The sequence below is a fragment of the Taudactylus pleione genome, unplaced genomic scaffold (genome assembly GCF_031769625.1).
Source record: "Taudactylus pleione unplaced genomic scaffold, aTauple2 ptg000136l, whole genome shotgun sequence".
Classification (NCBI taxonomy): domain Eukaryota; kingdom Metazoa; phylum Chordata; class Amphibia; order Anura; family Myobatrachidae; genus Taudactylus; species Taudactylus pleione.
In genome coordinates, this window is record NW_028284538.1 from 4,500,374 (window position 1) to 4,518,767 (window position 18,394).

At 44.1% G+C, this 18,394-nt stretch overlaps 1 protein-coding gene across 1 annotated transcript in view; it reads left to right on the plus strand.

Annotated features, from left to right (window-relative positions):
- Nucleotides 1-16,098, plus strand: part of LOC148522929 (uncharacterized) — a 107,847-nt gene extending 91,749 nt beyond the window's left edge. The window contains exons 5-7 of the mRNA XM_088473569.1: nucleotides 7,680-7,832; nucleotides 12,466-12,588; nucleotides 14,733-16,098. Coding sequence (XP_088329695.1) covers nucleotides 7,680-7,832; nucleotides 12,466-12,588; nucleotides 14,733-14,876 — 420 coding nt within the window. The 3' untranslated portion in view covers nucleotides 14,877-16,098. The remainder of the gene's footprint in view (nucleotides 1-7,679; nucleotides 7,833-12,465; nucleotides 12,589-14,732) is intronic.
- The last annotated feature ends 2,296 nt before the right edge of the window (nucleotides 16,099-18,394 follow it).

The window sequence follows — 18,394 nt, forward strand, 5'->3', positions numbered from 1 at the left end:
CAATAGTATTCCCCCCTATACAGTGCCCTTAGTAGTGGTACCCCGATGCAGTGCCACCAGTAGTGGAACCCCCCGGTAGTGCCCCAAGTAGTGGTCCCCCAATGTAGTGGCCCCAGTAGTGGAACCCCCCAGTAGTGCCCCCAGTAGTGGTCCCCCGATGCAGTACCCCCAGTAGTGGTCCCCCAATGCAGTACCCCCCAATGCAGTACCCCCAGTAGTGGTCCCCCATATGCATTGCCCCTTATATAGTGCCCCCAGTAGTGGTCCCCCCTATGCAGTGCCCTCAGTAGTGGCCCCCCTATGCAGTGCCCCAGTATTGCCCTTTATATAGTGCCCTCAATAGTAGTCCTCCTATACAGTGCCCTCAGTAGTGGTCCCCCAATGCAGTGCCTCCAGTAATGGAACCCCCAGTAGTGCCCCAAGTAGTGATCCCCCCTGATGCAGTGCCCTCAGTAGTGGTCCCCAATGCACTGCCCCCAGGAGTGGTCCCCCAATGCAGTGCCCCCAGTAGTATTCCCCCCCAATGCAGTATCCCCAGTATTGGCCCCCCCATGCAGTGCCCCCAGTAGTAGCACGTCCCCCCAGCAGTGCAGGCAAACACACACGTGGCGCCGGCGGCAGTGTGTTTGTTTCTGTCTGTAGTGCAGACTGCACTTACTGCGGTCTGCACTACAGTAACCATCGGCGGGACACGGGCGATGGCTCCGCGGGTCACAAATTGAAGACCCCTGCTTTAGATGGTGTCATCCCATTGTAGTCTAGACTACATTTTCCACATTATTTTCAGAGAGGGATCAGACAGATTATGGTTGTGCATGTGCGGAGACTCTGCCAGGTCTGAACCCCTGTAAGAGTCCCTGCAATAAAATATTGCTAAATTGCCCTGATAAATATATATATATATATATATATATTGTGACACAGTTAGGTTAGGGGGTCCCTCTCCTGGGTAGAGGACTCCTTCCTTACACACACACACAGCAGCAGGGAAGCAGCACACCAGTCTGGATGCAAGTACAAGCTGGTCGGCGCCAGTCTTTATTGTACAATGTCAGAAAACATAAAGAAAACATAAACAAAAATCCTAGCCCTGTCGGGGCACTAACTTCACAGGTAGTTCCCTCACTACCAGAACCTGGCAGGGCCTAATGCCCTCGCCAGCAACAAAGCACAGCACAGTACTCACAGATAGGTTTTCCAAGTGTCTCTGAGCAAACTCCCTGTCTGCTCTCCCAGGTGAGACAATCAGCCCTCAACACACTAGGCTTATATTGGCCACTCTCAGGTGGGAACCCAATCAAGCCTGTTACCAGGCTAAGAGAACCAAAACCTGGAGTGGCCGTGGGTGGAGCCCTCCCTCTCCTCTCACCCACAACCCCCAGGTCCCAAACCGGCTTTTCAAAAAGCCAAGACTCAAGCCTGCTTCACTGCAGACTTTCTCCTGTGGGTTTAAAACACAAAAGACAGGAATCTGGGACAAATGTACCTGCCACAGACCACTTTACCAGTGATCCTATCACATATCCCCCCCTTTGTTTCGACCTGTGGGGCAGAACAACTGAAGCCCCCAAACAATGAACGCGTGACAACGCATCAGCATTGGCCAGCTGGCTTCCTGGCCTTGTGTTCCACTGAAAATTTTAAAGTTTGTAACGCCAAGAACCATCTTGTAATTCTCGCATTACTGTCCTTATTTTCAGACATCCACTTCAGAGGGGCATGGTCAGTGATCAATTTGAACTTTCTTCCGACCAAGTAGTACCTGAGAGCCTCTAACGCCCACTTTATGGCCAACGCCTCCTTCTCCACTGTGGCATAGTTTCTCTCATGTACATTCAACTTTCTGCTAAGATAGAAAATAGGGTGTTCCTCACCCTCTTTGTTCTGGGACAGGACCGCTCCTATACCTACTTCTGATGCATCGGTTTGTACTATGAATTCCCATTCAAAATTAGGAGTCATCAGGACTGGTTGGGAACACAACGCTACTTTCAACTCCTGAAAAGCTTTCTCTGCCTCAGGACTCCATTCTACCATGACTTTTTGTTTGCCTTTGGTCAGGTCAGTCAGTGGGACTGCCATGGTGGCAAAGTTGGGTATAAACCTCCTGTAGTACCCCGTAATTCCCAAGAAGGCTCTCACCTGCTTCTTATTCAGAGGCCGTGGCCAGTTTTGTATGGCATCAACCTTATTGAGCTGAGGCTTTATCAGGCCTCTGCCAATGGTGTATCCCAGATATTTTACTTCCTCCATGCCTAGACAACACTTTTTTGGGTTTGCTGTCAAACCTGCCTTATAGATGGAGTCCAACACTGCTTGTACCCTGGGTAAGTGAGACTGCCAATCAGGACTATGAACGACCACGTCATCCAGATAAGCAGCCTCATACCGTCTATGGGGCCTTAGAATCCTGTCCATCATTCTTTGGAAGGTAGCAGGTGCCCCATGTAGCCCGAAGGGCAACATCTTGTACTGAAACAAGCCCTCTGGCGCAGAAAAAGCTGTCTTTTGTTTGGCGCTCTCGGTTAACGGTACTTGCCAATACCCTTTGGTTAGGTCAAGAGTGGTTAAATACCTTGCCGTCCCTAGTCTCTCAATCAGTTCATCCACTCTTGGCATCGGGTAGGCATCGAATTTTGAAACACTGTTCAACTTTCGGAAGTCATTGCAGAAACGCACACTCCCATCGGGCTTTGGAATCAACACAATGGGACTTGACCATTCACTATGTGATTCTTCAATAACCTCTAACTCTAGCATATTTTTAATTTCTTTCGACACCGATTCTCTTTGTGCTTCTGGTAACCTATAGGGCTTTAGATTAACTTTAACCCCTGGGTCAGTGATGATGTCATGTTTAATGACCGAGGTTTTCCCAGGTACGTCAGAGAACAGCACCCTATTTCTAATCAGAAACTCCTTGACCTCTTGTTGTTGAATTGCCGAAAGGGTTTTTGCCACTGTCACTTCGGGAACTAAGGGCCCTGGACTTACTGGAGGGTCTCGGACGGCCGACAGTACCGTTCTATCTTTCCAGGGCTTTAACAGATTTATATGGTATATCTGTTCCGTCTTTCTTTTCCCTGGCTGGTAAACTTTGTAATTGACCTGCCCCACTCTTTCTAAGATTTCAAAGGGCCCTTGCCATTTAGCCAAAAGTTTATTTTCCACAGTGGGAACCAATACTAACACTCTGTCCCCAGGAGCAAAGCTGCGTAATCGAGCATTGCGGTTGTATACCCTCTGCTGTGCCTGTTGAGCCTGTTCCAGGTGCTCTCTCACTATCGGCACTACCGCAGCAATTCTCTCCTGCATTTGAGAAACATACTAAATCACCGTTTTGTAAGGACTAGACTGCCCCTCCCATGTCTCTTTGGCAGTGTCTAGTAACCCCCTTGGGTGTCTCCCATACAACAAGTTGAAGGGTGAAAACCCGGTGGAGGACTGGGGAACTTCTCTTATGGCCAACAATAAATACGGCAATAAGTAGTCCCAATCCCTACCCTCCTTGTCGACCACTTTCCTAAGCATGTGTTTTAACGTCTTGTTAAACCTCTCGACCAGCCCATCGGTTTGGGGGTGATAAACTGAAGTTCTTAACTGTTCGATTTTGAACAGGCGGCATAACTCTTTCATGACTTTGGACATAAACGGTGTACCCTGGTCAGTTAGTATCTCCTTAGGTATACCCAGCCTGCTAAAGACATGAACTAGCTCTCTGGCAATGGTCTTTGTTGATGTATTGCGCAACGGGATCGCTTCCGGGTACCTGGTAGCTTAATCCATTATGACCAGAATATACTGGTGTCCCCTGGCAGACTTCATTAAGGGTCCAACCAAATCCATCGCTATTCTTCCAAACGGCACCTCTATGATAGGCAATGCAACTAGTGGACCCTTAAAATGTGGCCTGGGAGCATGATACTGACACTCAGGGCAGGATGCGCAAAAGTCAGATACCTCTTTATGAAGCCCGGGCCAGAAAAACCTCTGCATTATTCGCTCAGTGGTTTTCTCTACCCCTAGATGGCCTGCCGTTATATGACCATGGGCCAGATCCAACACTGTTCTTCTGTAGGCTTTGGGAACTATTAGTTGTTCCACAACATCTTCCCCCTTCTTAGTCACCTGATATAACAGATCCTGCAACATTGCCATGTGGGGATAGGTCAAAGAACTATCAGGGTCTTTGGGTTTACCATCAACTACTTTTACATTCTCCCTGGCTTTTACCAAAGTAGGGTCATTCAACTGCTCCACGGCAAAGACCTCTCTTCTGACCTCTAAATCAGGCAGATGATCACCTGGCCCAACAACACTTCCCACCTCAATGGGAGGCACATCAGTTGGCGGGCCACCGTCACGCTCCGCATTCTCTAGTTCGCCAATCATAGTAGAAAAAGGGAATAACTCTGACTCAGAAGAAACTCCCTCCTCCACTACATCGACAACCTTCTCAAATGGATCGGGGTTGTTCACCTCTGGAACAAAACGGCTTTCCCACAACTTCCAGAAGTGAGCAAAGTCTCTCCCCAATATTGCATCATACATCAGACCATGTACCAAACCTACAGAAACTATAGCACAACCACATGGTGTCTCAATGTTCACCTCGGCAGTAACATAATATCGAGTATCCCCACGTATGCAGGTCACACCAACAGTTTTCCCCTCACGCCGCAAGGGGTTCACCAGCTCAGCTTTTATAAGTGTCACCAAGCTACCAGAGTCTAACAGTGCCTCTACTCGGTTGCCATCTACAGTGAGTACACACATGTGCTTATCAGTCACAGCCTGCCGGTCAGCCGTACAGGCTATCTGTGCAAAGAAAGACCCCCTGCGGTAGACATGAGCAGTATCACATTGCATAGGTTCACTTGTAAGTGCACAATTAGCGGCAATATGGCCGAAGCCACCACATCGGAAACACTGAGTCATATTAATGTCTAGTCGTTTACGGGGCAAGAACCTTCCTGGCCTGGCAGGCCTGTCTCCAGGTTCTACACCCTCAGTCTTAGGTACATTCCACCGCCCAGCACCCTTCTCCCCTGGAACAGTCTTACCAGTGTCTGTGGGAGTTTGCCGGTGCGCCATCGGGGCTCGGTGGGCCATACTCATCAGCTCCTCAGCCGCCACATACCTCTCCACCAGCTCGACCAACTGGTCCACGGACTTAGGGTCTGCATGGCTCACCCACTTGCGCAGAGTCGCCGGTAATGATCGCAGGTACCGGTCCATCACGACCCTTTCCACGATCTGTGGTCCCGTCAGCGTCTCGGGCTGTAGCCATTTTGAGGACAGATGGACGAGGTCATGCATCTGTGAACGTGGAGGCTTGTCCATATGGAACTCCCAGCGGTGGACCCGTTGGGCATGAACAAAGGTGGTGACTCCCAAGCGAGTTAGGATCTCCTGTTTTAGTTTTTTATAGTCCTTGGCATTAGCCAGGCATAAGTCAAAATAGGCCTTTTGTGGCTCCCCAGACAAAAAAGGTGCCACCAGACTTGCCCACTGCTCCTTGGGCCAACTCTCCCTTTCGGCCGTTCTTTCAAACGCGGTGAGATAGGCCTCCACATCATCGCCCGAAGTCATCTTCTGGAGGAAGTGACTGGCTCGTACGGAGTGAGTGGTGGTGGGAGGACCAGTACCAACATCTCTGGGCGGGGCGATCAGGTGCTGTACCACCTCTTTTATGGCCTGGCTGTTTTCCGCTAAGGCCCGGCGGGTTTCCTCGATGGCAACCTGTTGTTGCCCCTGGGCTGTCTCCAAGGCCAACAGTTGCACCCTGGTGGATTCCTGCTGAGCCCTGGTAGATTCCTGCTGAGCTCTGGTAGATTCCTGCTGAGCTGCTGTAGCTTGGAGCAGGGCTTTAATAATGTCCTCCATTTTGTCCTGGGGTGTAGGTTGGAAGCTGAACCTTGCCTCTCTGAGCATGGGCTTACGCCTCCTCTATGGGACTCCAAGGACACAGCGTTATTTCCACACTCACAAATTGGGTGTCTGTCCCTTTAATTTTTAAACGGAAAGTTTTCCTCTTGCTGCAACTTCAGTGTGTGTGGGTGCCCGCATTCTCCACCATATTGTGACACAGTTAGGTTAGGGGGTCCCTCTCCTGGGTAGAGGACTCCTTCCTTACACACACACACACAGCAGCAGGGAAGCAGCACACCAGTCTGGATGCAAGTACAAGCTGGTCGGCACCAGTCTTTATTGTACAATGTCAGAAAACATAAAGAAAACATAAACAAAAATCCTAGCCCTGTCGGGGCACTAACTTCACAGGTAGTTCCCTCACTACCAGAACCTGGCAGGGCCTAATGCCCTCGCCAGCAACAAAGCACAGCACAGTACTCACAGATAGGTTTTCCAAGTGTCTCTGAGCAAACTCCCTGTCTGCTCTCCCAGGTGAGACAATCAGCCCTCAACACACTAGGCTTATATTGGCCACTCTCAGGTGGGAACCCAATCAAGCCTGTTACCAGGCTAAGAGAACCAAAACCTGGAGTGGCCGTGGGTGGAGCCCTCCCTCTCCTCTCACCCACAACCCCCAGGTCCCAAACCAGCTTTTCAAAAAGCCTGCTTCACTGCAGACTTTCTCCTGTGGGTTTAAAACACAAAAGACAGGAATCTGGGACAAATGTACCTGCCACAGACCACTTTACCAGTGATCCTATCACAATATATATATATATATATATATATATATATATGTATGTATGAGAAATTATAGCGCCAAGGAGAAATGAGATTCCTTCAATTAGAGTTAAAACCCGTCATTCAGATGATCAGTTTTTTTAAAAGAAAAAAACAAAGCACTCCCCATAGGTGTGGGTGTCAGCTTATCAGTAGAAATATTAACAATGGTGATTTGTTAAGAAAAAAGTGTGTAAATAATAAAACTGATATATAGCGCACTGTGCTAAGTAATCACAACCAAAGTGTAAATGATACTAAACAATATCAATATATAAACAAAATGTGCAATTATCGCAATGTAAAGTGTATAACGTGCAATAGTAATAAATATGGTAAAAATCAATTCTTAAAAAATATATATAAATTTAATTACAAAAAAAACCCTGAATATACAAGGCATCAACATACAATAGAAATAAAAAATGCCACTGACAGATGTTAAAAAACAGTTAGCATAAAGGAATAAAAACGGGGGAGAGAGGAAATAAATAGGGAATGGCTTATCTGGATAATAAAGGTAAGTTCATGGAAGGCGGATTCAGGAGTCACCAACGCGTTTCGTCCAATTGTTGGACTTCTTCAAGGGAAGGTAATATGCGCTATATATCAGTTTTATTATTTACACACATATATATATATATATATATATATATATATATATTTTCTTATTGCTGTAATATGTTTCAAAAAGACATGATAAATATAGTAGGGATGTGCAGGCTCGGTTTTACTCGGATTTACTCGGTTCTTATCGCCACTCTACCGCAAATTCGGATTTATTATATTGGCTATCCAAAACACATGATAGGCGATAGCCAATAAAATGCCATTTAAAGATCCGAGTAAAACCGAACCCGCTCACCCCTAAAATATAGGGGCAAAATGTATGTAATTAATAATAAATAGGCCCCTTGAAGCTATGACAAATAATAATGTAATGTATATTTACGTAACACATTGATTTTCCCTTTTTCTTTGTACAGCTTAAAGGATCCCTCTCATTGAACATCTTTAGCACAATTTTCAGCCTTGTTGCCTTCATCCTAAATTGCATTGATCTAGCATCATTTTACTGTTATTATTATGGAAACAACAATTATTATTATAACTACTATAGAAGATGCCAGCAAAAACTTGTATGTATAAATGTTTGTTCACCACAATCTAAGGAATGAAGTAATAATGTGCAATTTAATTACATACAGGGTTGGACTGGCCCACAGGGGTACAGGGGAAATCCCCGGTGGGCCCCACTGCCTGAGGGCCAACCCTCCTCATCTAGGTGTCAGGTTCCAGACCTAAAATGATACATTGTTACTCTATTAGATTGTCAGTTACCTTGTGGCATAATACCACTTATCAACATGGGTGCTTGGTTCCTTTCTATAAAAATTACACCAGGATTTGCCTATTGGTTAGCCAAGTGTCTGTGGTGGTTGGACACACCCCTTAAGCATGGGCCCCTATCACTGCATTCCCCCAGTGGGCCCTTCATGCTCCAGTCCGACACTGATTACATACAATATCCTTGCATACAGTGCTAATCATAGATTATATTACAGTGTTTAGAATGTATATATATGTTTAAACTAACACCTTAATATCTGGAGGGTGTTTGCTCCTTGGTGACCAGACAAGTTTTATATTATTGACATAGATTAACAAAAATTGGGTATTGGTGCAACTTACTAACTAGGACCAATATACAATCCCAAAATTATGCACAGTCATACACTAAAATATCAAAGTCTTAATACAAGAATTATAAGGGTACTTCTCTTTATCTAATTTTATTCCAAACGATAGTTCCTTCAACTTGTGCCTGTAACTGTCACTTTTCTTTTATTTCCAAATTGATATTCTCATCACGCAATACATACAACGGAGAGAAATGATTTGAAAGATACTCTAGTGTAATACCATTTGTTTAATCATGTGGACAAACACACAGCTAGTTCCAGACAAATCCACCACCAATAATACAGAGCAGAGTATTATAGACAAGGAGACTTGTTTAATATACCCAATATAGGTTTATTGCATACACATAAAAAATAAACACTTTTAAAACAGAGAAAAAATATTACATAGAAATCCTATAGAAAAACATATATAAAAACAATGTCAAAAATGACTAGAACTGGTCAATGGACCTGCAACCTAATAAACATGTCACACAATACACATAAGCAGCAACGATCTCAAATAAATGGATAGTGATATGGATTTAGGGGGTCATTCAGACCCACTCGCGAGCGGCAGTACGCTCGCAAGTGGGTCGATGTTCCCCACTGCGCATGCGCGAGACCCGACGAGCGAAGGAAAGTGTCTCATCAAAGGGGGAGTGCTGTCAATGGTGACTGACATCACGTCCCCTTTGGTGGGCGTGCCTGCCAGACGGAGGCGTTCCGAAGGGAACGCCTACCGTCTGAAGCCGGCCCCACTGACATCACTAGTGATGTCAGTGGGAGTGATTTTGGCTCTGATAGAGCCAAAATCACTCCTGGCCTTGCGGTTGAGAAACTCAACCGCAGGCTTTTACTCGCAGTTCCGATGGTCGCGATGGTCAAGACCATCGCGACCATCATTTTGCACGCTCGTATATGCTGTGGGTGGTGACCCACAGCTATACGAGCGTCCAGGAGGACGCTCCATATTAATGGAGGTGGGCCCTGATTCAGAGCGAGCGCTCTGGTCAGAGCGTCCGGCTCTGAATCAGGGCCTTAGATCCTTGAAAAATGTGCAACAAAGATCAATCTGCTAGGACACTGTGGGGTCTATTTACTAAGCAGTGTTAGGAGACAGAGTGAAAAGTGATAAGATGCCAGCCAATCAGCTCCCAACTGTCATTTTTCAAACACAGCCTGTGAGATGACAGGAGCTGATTGGCTGGCACCTTATCACTTTTCACTCTGTCGTCTAACACTGCTTAGTAAATAGACCCCTGTATCATCAGGATCCTGCAACAATGAATATAGTGTAGCTAAATAGATATCTTGTAGCAATAACAACTAGTCAGGTTCCATCAGGTGTATGAAGTGTGCTAATAAAAAATAGAGCAACAAGTTCACACTGATATATGTCACTAGAGTCCAAGTGCACATATAATTACCATCCAATACCGCTAATGATATGACATATGTCCCCTAAAGGTGATAAAAATGCTCAATAGTCACCCATCAGCCGATTGATATCGTGATCCCACTGTGGAGAGTTCCAATCATCAGCGGCTCTTTGTTTGTTTTATTCATATTGTTACTTTTTATGTACTCTGTAAGGCGCTGTGGACCCCTTGTGGTGCCATATAAATAAGGATAATAACAATAATAATAATAGAATAACAATAATAACTGTATTTTTTCTAGGACAGCCTATAAAATGACAGATTTTGATTGGTTGGTACTTTATCTGTTTTCACTTTCTCTCTCTCCAAGGTATTACATCTCCCCCAGAGTATAAGTTATGCCACATAACAGTGCTTTATGAAATGTCTGACATAGTTATGAGAGCAAAAACAAAGGAGGACTTGTTAGCTCTCAGTATGCTTTTCTTCTGATGTATGCCACACAACATACCCATGATCTTCACAGGAAGGGAGTTGGTGTCATGATACTAGGACATGTACAAACTAATTGCTTGTGCCAAGTACAGTATGTAACCAGAATTAACCAACAGTGACTTCCATACCAAGGGCCTGATACTGAGTCCATCCTCAAAAAGGGTTGGGTATGGGATGCCGGCGCTTGGGATCCTGGCAGTCAGAATCCTGACACCAGGAACCTGCCAGGGTTAGAATACCAACACCTGTTCAGTAGGTGTCCTAACCCTCCCCCTCAGGAGGGTTAGGACACCTCCCAGCGGTCAGGATATTGATCACATCCCCTCAAAATTAGAAGTATTTTACCTTTTTCCCCCGACTGCACATGCATCAAATATGAGGTCTGCATATGTGTCCCATGATACATCTGCACTAGCAGGTACTGTAGCTCTGGGTGAACTGTACCCCACTCTCACAGGGCCAAGTGGAAAATGGGAGTTTCTGGGGTGGCAATTGGCTGGCAACCATGCGGGTCACAGAGTAGATTTGTCTGCATGGAGATGGGATGCCTGTTGCAGACAGAATATTTTGCGCCCAGCATGGGGTGGGTGCCAGTGTCAATGCTAACGATGGCTGATACCACTGCGGGTATAAAAACAGTAAGCAGATGCACAGAAACTCACATAGATGAGCTGATACTTGGCTTAGCATAAGGTAGTAAGTAGGCTTCTGTGGCTTACAGAATAGTGGCCCCAGATGTATCTAGCTCAGTATCAGTCTTCAACTCAACAATCACCAGGCTACTTTTCAGCCTTACACCCCCTCCCCCAGTACCATTGACATGGGAGAGTATTTTCTTACCCAGGAAAATATCTGAATAAATAATGCTTGATCTTTATTTAGCACAAACCTTCACCCACTATAGTATAGCACTTCAAAAGGAATGGCTATTTATCACACTGTAACATTGTAAAATATTATACAGGGAATCAGTACATTACATATAGCTTTTTCTAGCCAATCCCAAGTTTATCCATCTCAGACTCAGGACAGATGTATCAATACTAAAAATTCTGATTTTGGAAGTTTGTCGCAAGCCCCATATGTATAAAAGTGGTCCACAGTGGATATCGGAGATATTGAATGTGGCCTTCTGAAGTTCCTGCACTAGGGTCTCCATGGAACGCAAAGGGGCTGTAATGAGCCGATATGCAGCCAGCTCTGGAAAGCTTGTTCTCTATAGGCAGCGCCATCTATAGATGGCATTGCCTATAGAAGCCCATAGGCTTCTAAATGCAGAATTCACTGAGAGGGATCTGAAAAATCCCTCTCTATCCCCTCCATGGCTTGCACTTGCTCCGGCTGATGGATGCACATGTGCAGTAAGACTCCAGATTTATATATCTGAAGGTCCTCACAACGAAAAGGACGCAACTTATTGGAACAGCAGTCCTTTGTATTTTTAATCACATTTATTTCTTTATTACATACACTTACTGCAAGAGCCACAGCATGAGCCCAGACATTTCCCTCACATTCTTACTCAGGGTAGGATGTGTCCAAAATAAAAAAGTGTTAAATACATCCCAACCGTTCAGCGAGACAGTTCTTCAGGCAGGAGTTTGAGGATACTTTTGCTCTGTTACTCTGCATAGCAAAGCAATGGTGAATGGATGCCGAACACATACAGTATGCATGGCATCCAGTCAGTGCCAGAAGAGACTGAGGGCAGCCCAACAGCTGCCAAGTGCTGGGATCGCTCCCATTGTGATGGAAAGCTTCCGGTCACACCCCAAAACTTCAATAAACAGATGACCTGACCTGGCAGGCTTGAGATTATGCCCGATTTTGAGCGTGTGCCTTCTGCGCACACAGAGGAGCTCATTCAAAGCTGCTCGCTAGATCTGATCGCTCGCACCCAGCATATGCATATTTGGCTAAGTGACGGCATGGCAGGCGCTTGCTCGGAAAGGCATAAGCACTCCCACTTTGTGTTGGCGAGCGATCACTGTGTTGTGTTGGCAACTTACACCAGGATTCATTGGTAATTACTCTAGGAGAGGATGAGAATTAAATAACTTATACTGTCTGTGATGGCCCCGGACACCACAGGTATTACATATGTGGAACTCTAAATTAGAATTTTCACATGAATTACAACTTTACCAATAAGCAGCACTGTTATATATATTTATATTTAAATATTATTTGTATTGACTTTGTTTTCACAGGTCGGTGGATATGTTGTTGAATCGCTTCTCCTTGTGTTAAATCTGCTGCTGTTCTTTGTGTCTTTTTCGATCTTCATTTGTGAATGTCATTCTCTACCAGATGTACCACAAAATATTCCCCAGGTAAGAAGGGATATGATTGCAAATGTAACACTTTGTATAGTCAGTGGAGCATGTGCCTAGAGATGGGATGCAGTCAGGAAGCCGAAGGTCGAAATGCCGACCACCGACTTCCCGACTGTCTAATCCCAGCAAGGTACTAATGACAGGCGTCGAAATCCCAACACTTGTCATTAGACCTACACCGGGAGCCTGGCATACCAAGCAAAGGTAAGCCATAACTACAATTTATTTCCATTATAAAATACTGTATTCCATCTTGAGTGGAATGTGTAAGGATAGGACAGTAGAGATGGCTAGTGAGTGAGTGTCTCAACACATTGGCTCGAATCATTCAGATGTTCTAATGATTTGAGTCACTCAGCTTTTGGTGTGTCGAGACACCCACCTCTCTAGCCTCTCCCTCAGTGGGAGCCAGAGTGAGTAGCAGGTCCGCCCCCTACACTGCTGATCTGACCTGATAATACTTCTGCACTGAGTCAGATCAGCAGTGTAGGGGGCGGAGCTGTCAGTGACTCACTAGGTCGCGCTGCTACTGCCAGGGTTCGGGGGAGAGTCAGTGCAGAACCTTGAGCTGTAGTGCTGGGCTGCGAGGGGCAGAGTTGTCAGCGACTCACTCAGTCGCAAACACCTCTGCTTCCTACAGCTCTAAAGAGCTGTGTCCCGAGACACTGTCTCGAAATGTGGCTCAATTCACTACAGTGAATCGTTCTGCCCATTCCTATAGGACAAGTTAACATACAGTGGAAATATTTTGAAGATACAGGAAAAAGGATAGACCAGTCAGCGTGTGCCCAGCCCTGGGGTCTGGCCAATCAGCAGATGTGCCTGCAGGTGCTGTGCACGTCAGACTGGCATCTTTCTGACTGAGCTGCAGGAGCAGATTGATATGTGTAAGTCCACAATCGGTGGAGAGCAATAGTGACACAAAGGTAAGTGGTGGCAACGTCACGTCTGTAAAGCTCAGTGATAGACAGGACACTTCTTGACACGTCCTACTCCTAAGAAGACTGGAGGTAGAAGAACATAATAATAATAATAATAATAATAATAATAATAATAATAATATAGCGTATTTTCTCCATCAGGACTCAAAGTCGCTTTACAACATCAAAAACAATTTCAGGGGTTTAGTATTACAGAAAGGAGAAAACAAACCGAAAACAGTCAACATAATTTGTATGAAGGACATAATACAGGGTTGGTGGAGCCATTTTGAGTAATAGCTTCCATGGGTTATATATATCCCACTCATGAAGGGTACCAGGCGAGGCAGCCATTTTAGGTGCGCTACATAGGTTACCCTGGGTGGAATAAGTAACACTTAGGAAAGATAACACAAAGTTGCAGCATATTAAATCTAAGAGCAGAGACCTTACATAGCCAAGAGATCCAAGTATTTTTTCATCCAATGCATGGGTGTACCAGGTGAGGCAGCCTTAGGCACACTACTAAGGTTACAGTGTGTGAGATATCATACAAGCAACAAATACAGGTCACTGAAACATGTGTGGTATGATATGTTCTGCATGAATAGATCCACAAATTGCTCATCCCACCAATGTCAGCACCATTTGAGGCAGCCATCTTGGGCGCACTGCATAGGTTGCATCTGGCAGAATGTGCAACCCGTAGAAATATAACATACAGAAAAAAAAAATGAATACAGAGGCAACATTGGCAGTATTAATACAAGGGAGACAGTAATATAATATCTATGGAAAGGTTAATCTAAACCTTAAGAGGGAAAGACAATGAACAGAGCAAAATTGCACCAAGTGTCATGTTTTGGTGACCACAACTCAAGGTCCATTTGAGGGGTTACCTTGCTGCGCATTCGGTATGGCACAGTTGTTGTACGGGAAGAATAACCAAGAGAGGATCAGGAGGGCTGCAGGCAGCATTGGGGATCCAGGTGCAAGCACGATCCATAGGCATGGTGGAAATGTGGTGGTAGATGAAAACAGTACTTGATAGCAGAAATTGCTATAGCAGCTTAACAGTAACAAATAAGTAAGAACGTGTGCTAAGCTGTGCATGCAAGCAGGCAAATTGGGTCAGAGGTTGCACTTACACAGTAAGCACCCCTTGGTTACTATGGGAATGTTAATGTATGGTTTAATGTCATTTGTTATCTCTGCTCGCAGGTCTTTCTGATACAGAATGATGGTTTTGTTTCCATGAACCCTTCTACAACAATTTCAGTATTACCAGCACCTGCACAACCACCACCACCACCGGGGTATACAGCCCCAAGGTCCCCATGGGTCACAGCTGGACCAACAACATAACTGTATTAAGTGAGCTTACCAACTGCACACAGAGGAGATGGATTCTGTGACTTGAGACAATATTATTACACAGACAGCCTATTAACTCGCTAATGTAACACTTTGCAATATTAAAATAGGCACCTATAAGCATGCAAATAGTATATTTATAGTTGTGTATAATTTATAAATATGTTTAGTGTGCTACTGTAATGTAATGTATATGCAGGTGTTTAACAGTGGGATCATTTACTCAGAGGACTGTGGACTATTGCAGTATCCCCGGCACTGAAGGGGTGCCGTTGATAGTTTGTAGAGGGACAGTTGGAGCTGGCGGTTGAGCAGTTCTCCCAGAGTTGGTGACGGTTGCTTACCTGAGCAGAGGAGGCTGTGCCTGGAGTTGAAGAGCTGGAAACCAGGAATTAATTGAAGGAGGAACGCTGAGGTGATCGCAGTTAGATATTAGGGGGAGGATCAAGAGAGTGAGTGCTGCCTATAACTGAGATTTGGGAAGGCGAAACATGAGAGTCAGACAACCAGAGGGTCTGAGGCCCAGCCCCTAGGAGGAGTCTAGTCAGCACTACTGTGTCTGTGGAAGAGAAAGAAGTAGACAGAGATAAGTCTAAAATCAGTCCAATAGTGCCTTAGCTTAAAGACTACATGCAAAGTAAAGTTCTACTACATTATTTCAGGCCACCAATACCTCAGAAGATTATAGTAAGAGCTATTGGATAACACCACAGATACGTATATATAGAGAAATTAGTTATACTAACATCCAGCTCCAGCTCAGCATTATAAGTCTGGCCCTCAGACACCATAGACTCCTGCCTATTGTATTTATATTCATACACAATTGCTATCAATGCACCGAAGATTATAAGGACTAACTCTACAGACTGTTAGATATCACTACTAAAGCCTATTGGATGAGAAGCGACTAATTTAGGAATTCCCTATAAACCTGGATTTCATAACTTAAATGCATATTAATCTACTAACATGTGCACCAACCAGCATGGCCATTCACATTGACTAATAAGGGGAGTTTAAGAACAGAATATGATAGGGCTAATCTCTTTAAAGCTTTAAAAAAAATGGGTTATTATTAGTATGTCATTTGTATAGAGAGATATTATGATCTGATGCTGAGCTTAATTGATAAATGTGTAAATGTTTTTCTAAAAATGTTATGATTACTGCATTGTTCATTAACCAAATTCATATTCAGCAGAACAGAGAGTGGCAGTAAAATAAACTATGTAACTAATTTGTGTGTAAAAACATAGATGTCATAGTGAAGTGAATAATTGCTGCTGCATATTTATAATTGTCATTGGTAAGTTACCAGTCTGAAATTAAGGTATAACATGACACAAAACCAATACTAACCATTCAGGGGTGTTCCCAAGTCCAGGGTTAAAGGGAAAGAAATATAGAGAGGTCTATTGTAGCAAGTAAAGGAAAGAGGATACCTGTTACACTAGTTACCAGCATCTCATGTATATTGGTCATGAAGGGCCTGAGTGATGTCGCTGGACTCTTGCAGGAGGTATTCTCATTATGGTTCATTCCACAAAATGTCTGCTACCACTGTGTGTAGATGCAGTAATACATTTTTTTTTAAGTTAAACCTGTATACCCAGTGACTTTGTAAAGATATATTATAATTGTACAAAATATCTTTACAAAAATTACTAATTTATAGCCCGATTTAGATTTACACATTAAACTGCAACTTTGAACACTGGCACAAATGCAGCCAAACACTTACATTTCTGTAGCTATATTTTAAGTTGTATATCACTTAAGATATACACATGTGTCATCCTTATCATTTCATGAACTTGCCACAGGACTATACACTAAGCAAAGATACTGTACATCTCCAATCTGGTGATTGATAATTGTAATGATTCTTGTATTGTTGACTTGAGTCTCCTCCCACCTATTAAACACTTTGTACATGAGGAAGCTTCTGTAACAACTCTGCAAGGGAAAGAAGAGAAGACACAAGTATAAAGTTTAACACAAAATACTGGCCCAAGGGGGGCACATGGGCAGTGCTATACATTTTTATGGCAGTTGCAATAATATTATATATATATATATATATATTATATATATACATACATACATACACACATATCAATCCTCCATGTAAGAAGCAGGCGGCACTCCATTGGACTAGTATAGATCAAATAAGCATAATTTATTTCAGCCAACGTTTCAAGGCTTCTACAGCCTTGTCATCAAGGTGTGAACAAAAGAAAAAGTGCAAGCGCTTACCTTATATACAATATACGTATCAGTGTGAGAGCAGCGTCCATTCTTCCTCCGCGGGTGCTAGGTGTCACAGGTGGGTGATGCCACAAGATAGCGTGATGCAGTGGGGCAGTAACCAGGGACTATGTCGAGTCCCATCTGCAGTGCAGTGTTGACCTTGAATTTGAATTTTAGATTTGCTCGATCATTAAGATTTAAAGAATTCTTCCAACATAAAAATACGAGTGTGGCTGAAGTCCTGGAACATTCTGCCCTGCCTCCAAAAATTGGGCATCAATCAACATTTGACCCGCCGTCATCCAACCCTTCTATGAAAACTTTTTCCCGTCTTATCGATGACTCAGTACAGAAATTTAATCAGGCACAGACCAAGGTTTATCATAATCTTTCACCAAAAGAACAAGCAGCCCTCAAAGGTCTATCTAAATGCACTGACATAATAATCCACCCCGCTGATAAAGGTGGTGGGGGGGGGGTTTGTGGTGCAGGACACTATGGATTATAAAGCAGAACTTGATCGCCAGTTGGCAGATACCCTCATTTATGAAAAACTGCAGGGGGATCCCAGTCAAGTCTATAAAAAAGAACTTGATGACTTACTGGCCCTGGCAGGACACAATGAACAGCTGGACCCTAAAACAATCAGAGCTCTTACTACTGAACATCCCAGAGTCCCCCTCATATACACTGTACCTAAGGTCCATAAGGATCAACAGCGGCCACCAGGGAGGCTGATTATTTCTGCTAGGGGCTCTTTGTATCAGCCAGTATCCCAGCTCTTGGACTTTTTAATCCAACCTGATGTAATGAGACAACCAATTTATTTAAAGGATACCACCTATTTTCTAATTCAATTAAATGGTTTGACAAATATCCCGCACGATGCATGGCTTTGCGCTCTAAATGTCAAAAGCCTCTATACTGTAATACCGCAAATAGAGGGCTTAAGGACTGTGGAGCGCTTTCTGAACAGTAATACATTTGACAAATGCAATAAGGAGTTATTTATATGATTACTTGAATTAACTCTAACCAGGAATTATTTTTATTATAATGGTGGCTTTTACAGAAAATGATCTGGTTGTGCCATGGGATCAAATGTAGCTCCAAGCTTTGCGAATATTTACATGTTCAAACAAGAAAAAATCCTTTTCTTCATAGACCCCAACATCAGGCAATACATCTTAATGTACACGCGGTATATAGATGATCTCTTCCTAATATGGACAGGAGAAGAATCATCACTGAGATCT